Genomic DNA, 6,807 nt, shown 5'->3' on the forward strand with positions numbered 1-6,807 from the left:
GGTGCCTCCTGGACGCCCTCCCTGGGGAGGTGTTCAGGGCACGTCCGACCAGTAGCGGGCCTCGGGAAAGACCCAGGACACATTGGAGAGACGATGTCTCTCAACTGGCCTGGGAAGGCCTCGAGATCCACCGAGAAGAAGATGGATATATGAAATATATATATGAATTTCATATATGAACATATGAAAGAAATGTATATAAAATGTCAAATATAATAATATAATCATTTGTATTAAAATAATCCAACAAATGAAATATTTTGAATATGTTTTTAAATTATTTTAATAATGTTCTTATCATAAAAGGATAATAGATTTGTCACCATATTTGCTGTGCTGCCTTAAAAAAAAACTGATTTTTTTTAAACAATGCTATAATATTAGAAATCAACCAAACGCACATAAATTACAAAAGGCTGTAAAGTATTTATTATGATCTCCCATTAAACTACGACTTGATTTGGCGCATACTGTACCATATATACTGTATATATTCTGTACGGCATGCACAGCCAACGTTAACTGTTTCCTTATAAAAACACAATTAAGCTAGCTAGAAACCTGGTGGTGTCCCAAGATTTTTGCACAGAACTGTGCATCTTGCATGCCAAAACACACACACACACACACACACACACGCACGCACACACAGCAAAGAGGTCATGCGGTCATAATTATATGAGGTAAACATTTTTTGGACGGTGTCATGAATGAACTCCGCCCCCAAGTGAAGCCTTTCTGGATGATCTGGCCCTGCAACACGCTTGAGACTGTTTGCAGGGCTGTGATTGGACGCAGCAGGAGCATGGGGAATTTGCATATAACAGAGAGACACAAGTCTGTGCACAAAGGAGGGGAGTGCAAAGAGTCCTGCTGATAGCAAGCAAAGGTGTGTGATTATTGTCCGTTACTGCAGGTTCCACATTGTTATGTTGAACTGTCTTATTCCGCTTGTCGACAGGATGGACAGCCTCTCTTTTTGGCAGCGTCCGGAGAATGAAGAGCTGCAACTTGAACCTCCTTTGCCGCTGAGATCTGTTGAGAAGATGCTCCTCTTCAGCCCCTTTCCACTACCTGACCACCATATGCAAGACTGTGGTAACAACGCAACATGGAGCTTTGGAATATATTAACATTGTTAATTTATCATTGTTTTTATTAGTATTATCAATACTTACACTAATTATTATTATATTATTGTTCTTATTCGTATTCTTATTAAATAATATTGTATTAGTATTATTCAGTATTATTACATTTTATATTTAATAATAACAATAATAATAGTTATTATTATAATTACTATTGGTATGATATATTATTATTAGAACAATATAAATAATTAATAACATTATTAATAATACACATGTTATTATTATTATAAATAATAATAATTATTATTATTATAAATATTATTATAATTATTATCATTATTATAAAAACATATTTTATTAGTATCATGATGATTATTAAGTATATTACAATTATGATTATTATTACTATTGTTATTATATACTATAATAATAATAATAATAATAATAATAATAATAATAATAATAATAATAATAATAACTAATACTATTACTATTATTATAAAATTATAAAATTATGTAGTTTTATTGTTATTATTATTAAGTGTTATTACATTTATTATTATTATTTGTATTATTATTATTAATATATAATTAATCTATTCATTATGATGATATATTTTTATATTTTATTTTGTTAATTTGTAATTGTATTAGTATTAGCAGTAGGGTGATGATATATAATAATAATTATATTAGCATAATCAGATAGGATCACTTGTTTCTTATGTTCAATTTGTGACATAGTGACAGATATAAGAATATTAACAATAACAAAGTAATTACTTGAAGTAGCATTTGATTGTTGTTATAAGGAATATTAATCATTTTAAAATAGCTTATTTATTTGTTTTTATTATTTATTGTATATTACATCCTTTCTATTCTTTTCTATTTATTTTAGGAAAAAATAAAAAGAACAGAATGTATATTTTATATTGCTACATAGCATTTGTAATATTTACTTCATTTCTTTTTGAATATCATGACTGACGGAGCTGACTGATGATGCTTTATCTTCATGCTACTTCCGTAGAGGTAATATTGTGTGATGATCTTCGCCAGTGCTAATGTGAGCTTCACCCTTGTTTGGATGTGATGTTCCATGGCTTTGCAGGAGACAGAAGGTGTGAAGACTCGAGTCCAGCGCTTCTATGTCGTCACTCTTGTCCCTGCCGTCAGCACAGAGACCTCTCGGCCACCCAAAACTGGTCAGAAAACCACAAAGCGTGAACTTCAGACACCATTTACTAGCATTTTGCCTCCAACGTCCATCAGGATACGATGTGACAGTGAGGCGAGAGTTTCGGTGAACGTCCCGCAGTTCTCCGTGCCGCCTGAAGGGGTTGTGTCAAAGGTCAGCGCCACCACCAGCGTGGCCGCGTGTGAGACGGCGATGGCGGCGGCGTCCTCCTCGTCACACGCGCACGAGAAGAGACAAAGCAAAGACGCAGAGCAGAGTGAGTCTTAATGTGACTTGGTTCAAAGGTCGTATCATAGATCGTCCTTTAGATTTCTGTTGTTTTCAGGAAACATTTACATCACCTACTCCTCCGACTCGTCCTCTGAGATGATCGCGCTCGTTGATGTCCTCTCCAAACATGGCTTCCAACCGGCTGTAAGCCTCTTTTCATTCATGAGGACGAACATCTCAGTAACACAAATAACAGAAAGCCACACCGTGATTTGAACTGCACAGACTGGCACGGTGGATCAGACCTGCACAGACGTGGACGACACCGAGTGGGAGGACACCTTCCTCAAAGACGTAAGTGGACGTTTTTATTTCAACATCCGAATGGGAAAACAAACATTCATCACCCAAAAGTCAACATTCAAACACCTGAAATTGAATGTTTTTACCTCAGAAAATGACACGCTTGTATTAATAAACAATACAAATAACCCCCAAAAAAGGTAATAATATTAAATACAAATACATATAACTTGTAAATTAAATATTTTATCTCAGAAAATGATGTAATAATATTCATTAAAGTGCAAATAACTTCAAAGGTTTACATTTTACTCCAATAAAAATAATACAAATACAAATAACTTGGAAATCTTATCCCAGAAAATTAAATAATAATATTAATAAAAATACAAAAATGGGAAATTAGATGTTTTTACCCCAGAAATTATGTGATAATAATAACAATACCAATAACTTGGAAATTCTACATTTTTACCCAAGGAATGGCATTAATATGACACTTAATAATAACTTGGAAAAAGCATTTTTACCCAGACAGTTATGTAATAATAATAATAAATAACTTGCAAATGCAACATTTTACCCCAGAACATTTGGTAATAATAATAATAAAAATAGGAAGAACTTGGAAGGTCTACATTTTACTCCCATCATATTATTAAAAATACAAATACCTTGTAAAGTCAGTATTTTACCGTATAAAATTATTTAATAATATTAATAAAAATACTAATACCTTGAAAATTCAACAGTTTTACCCCCGACAATTATGTAATGATATTAATAAAAATACAAACCTAACTACCAATAGCTTGGAAATTCTACATATTTACCCAAGAAATGACATAATAATATTGATAAAAACTTAATAATAACTTGGAAAGTCAACATTTTTACCCAGACAATTATGTAATAATAATAATAAATACCTTGAAAATTCAACATTTTACCCCAGAACATTTTTTATTAACAATAATAAAAATTGGAACAATTTAGAAATTCACTTTTTACCCCAGAAAATGCATGTCAAAATATTAATAAAAAGAAAAAAATTAGAAATTCTATATTTCTATGCCAGAAATTATGTAATATTAATAACAATATCAATAATTTGGCAATTCTAAATATTTACCCCAGAAATTATGAAATAATATTAATAAAAATACAAATAATTTGCAAATTCAACATTTTTACTCAAAAGATTATGTAATAATATTAATAAAAATAACAAAATTCTATATTTTTAACCCCAGAAATTATGTAATAATAATATCAATACCAATAACTTGGAAATTCTACATATTTACCCAGAACGTACGAAACAATATCAATAAAAAGATCAATAACGTGAACTTTTACCCACCCAAAAAACATGTAAAAATAATCATTTTAAAAATAGGAATAACTTGGAAAGTCATCATTTTACTCCAGTCATATTAATAAAATAATACAAATAAAAAATACAAATAACTTTTGTATTTCACCCCAGAAAATTATGTAATAAGTATGAAAATAAGTATGAAAATAAGTATGAAAATGGGAAATTCTATATTTTTACCGGTCAAAAAAAGTCATACCTTTAAAATATATATATACCTTAAAAATATACCTTTAAAATATATATATATATATATATATATATATATATATATATATATATATATATATATATATATATATATATATATATATATATAGATAGATATATATATAGATATATATATAGATATATATATATATATAGATGACAGATGACATGGTAAGGGTGTAGGTGTACAAATGTGTGGTGTACAAATGTACAAATGTACAAACGTACAAACATACAAATCTATATTCTTAGGTTATAAGCATGACAATGTGATGTGATGTGATGATGTTTCACTGTTAATTGTGTGTTTTGGTATACCAGCCATCCACCCCCGTCATTGTCGCCATCAGTCCGAGGTACAAGGCGGACATCGAAGGTTGCGTTGAGGACAGTCGCGGTCTGCACACCAAATACATTCACACCTTGGTGAGAGATATTTGGATGAGGCGTCCACTTGAAAGCACCTGTGACAAATGCTCCTTTTCGTCCTTTAGATGCAGCATGAATTCATCCAAAAAGGCAGCCTGAACTTCAGATTCATCCCAGTTCTCTTCCTCAACACCTCGCAGGTGAGATTTTTGATCTTTGTTTTTATTAAGCACCCCCTACTTCACGCTCCTCCGTGCAATGTCCACACACAGAAGCACGTCCCTGGATGGCTTCAGAACACGCGGGTTTACCGCTGGCCACAGGACACGGACGATCTGTTGCTGCGTCTGTCGAGAGAGGAGAGGTTTGTTCCTCCTCCCGTGCCCGTGGAGCTCGCCCTCATCATCAGGCCTGTCCCTGCAGCACCTTAAAAAAAATACAACCTGTCTTATTATTACTGTAGCCCCAAAACACAACCAAAGTGCACCAATACAAGGTCGAAGATGATCAAATGAACAGCGGTATACAATATTTCCTCCAACTGTGACCTCCACTCGCATAGACACCATACATTATAAACACAGTAAATGCCTCACCCAAAATAACACTTTCAGGGATCTTATGGGTCAGGCAGCGCGTCAAAACATTCCAATATGTAATATACAGGTACAACATGTCTGACTTATTTTGACTGTTTTTAGTTCAGTCTTCCTCCTTTAGTCTTCATCTTCCTCCTCGGTAGATGTTCATGGCACAGTTGTGAGTGAAATATCTGATTTTGTGGTCTTTTTGATGTTCATGTTTGTATGCATGCATTTATCATGTGCTTCCTCATTTCGTTGATAAAATGCCTTAATAAATTCCTCTAAAATGCACTTTGGTTGTGTAATTATGTGTATTCATGTTTCAAAAGATGACAGGCAATTTTTTAAAAACTAATACATTAGCTTGGTTTGACCTAAATAAAAGTATAAAAATAGAAATAAAATAAAATAGATGAATAAAGTAATGAATAAATATAAAAATGACTTAAATAAAATGGGTAAAAATAACACAAATAAATAATCATCATAAAAAATGACTTAAAAGTGTAAACAACAATAAAATAAATCAATAAAAGTGTTAAATGACTTCAATAAAAGTTTACAAAATAATAAAAATTTATAAAAAATAAAAATGACTTCAATAAAAGTTTACAAAATAATGAAAAATAAATACAAATGGAAAATGACTTCAATAAAAGTTTACAAAATTATAAAAAGTACATAAAAATGTAAAATTACTTCAATAAAAGTTTACAAAATAATAAAAAATACATAAAAATTAAAAAATGACTTCAATAAAAGTTAACAAAATAATAAAAATTAATAAAAAATAAAAATGACTTCAATAAAAGTTTACAAAATAATAAAAAATACATAAAAATTAAAAATTACTTCAATAAAAGTTTACAAAATAATACAAATAAGTACAAATTAAAAATTACTTCAATAAAAGTGGGTCCTGACTTAATGACCTTTGGAAAATGTAGGTCCCACGTTGAGACCATTTGAGCACTCCTGCCTGATATAAACATCCAAATATCTAACAAATACCTCACCCCAAATAAGACTCTTTATAAAGTATATCATTTTTGCTATAAAGTGCTACAGTGCTATCTTTGCACAGTATGTCTGTACGTACAGTATCTATGTATGCATGTACAGTATGTACGTACATGTACATGTGCATACGTCATATTGAAAGCCTTTTCTAATATTTCGATGACTTTGTTTAACAAAATAAAAACCAGCTGTCAGCATGATGCACTGAAATTGAAATAAATATCAATTGTGGCTTACTGTACATCAAAGTCAGAGTGTAAATCCGATTTGACCAATAGGGGCGCTCATTTCTCTCTCTGGTAGATGATCCAAACCCCTAGCAACCACCCTACACCCCTCCACCCCCTTCTGACCTCCAAAAAAGGCCTGTGAGAGCCACCCGGCTAAGAATAACCCGTCAGAGGGTAAAGTTACCTCGATGTGTTGCCGCATGCTTTT

At 31.7% G+C, this 6,807-nt stretch overlaps 1 protein-coding gene across 1 annotated transcript; it reads left to right on the forward strand.

Annotated features, from left to right (window-relative positions):
* Window positions 1-1,976: 1,976 nt before the first annotated feature.
* On the forward strand, window positions 1,977-5,543 carry LOC129192782 (E3 ubiquitin ligase TRAF3IP2-like). The gene is made up of 7 exons (XM_054797110.1): window positions 1,977-2,302; window positions 2,370-2,551; window positions 2,621-2,709; window positions 2,791-2,859; window positions 4,718-4,822; window positions 4,891-4,965; window positions 5,038-5,543. The coding sequence occupies exons 1-7, from the start codon at window positions 2,190-2,192 to the stop codon at window positions 5,194-5,196; spliced, it is 792 nt and encodes a 263-aa protein (XP_054653085.1). The 5' UTR covers window positions 1,977-2,189; the 3' UTR covers window positions 5,197-5,543.
* Window positions 5,544-6,807: the final 1,264 nt, after the last annotated feature.

This window comes from Dunckerocampus dactyliophorus, chromosome 13 (assembly GCF_027744805.1).
Source record: "Dunckerocampus dactyliophorus isolate RoL2022-P2 chromosome 13, RoL_Ddac_1.1, whole genome shotgun sequence".
Classification (NCBI taxonomy): Eukaryota; Metazoa; Chordata; class Actinopteri; order Syngnathiformes; family Syngnathidae; genus Dunckerocampus; species Dunckerocampus dactyliophorus.

Excerpts from the sequence above, each read along its gene's own strand:
- LOC129192782 (XM_054797110.1), top strand. The coding sequence starts at position 2,190 with ATGTTCCATGGCTTTGCAGGAGACAGAAGGTGTGAAGACTCGAGTCCA. Across the intron at positions 2,303-2,369 it reads CTCTCGGCCACCCAAAACTG|GATACGATGTGACAGTGAGG; the intron begins GTCAGAAAACCA and ends AACGTCCATCAG. Across the intron at positions 4,966-5,037 it reads TCTTCCTCAACACCTCGCAG|AAGCACGTCCCTGGATGGCT; the intron begins GTGAGATTTTTG and ends GTCCACACACAG.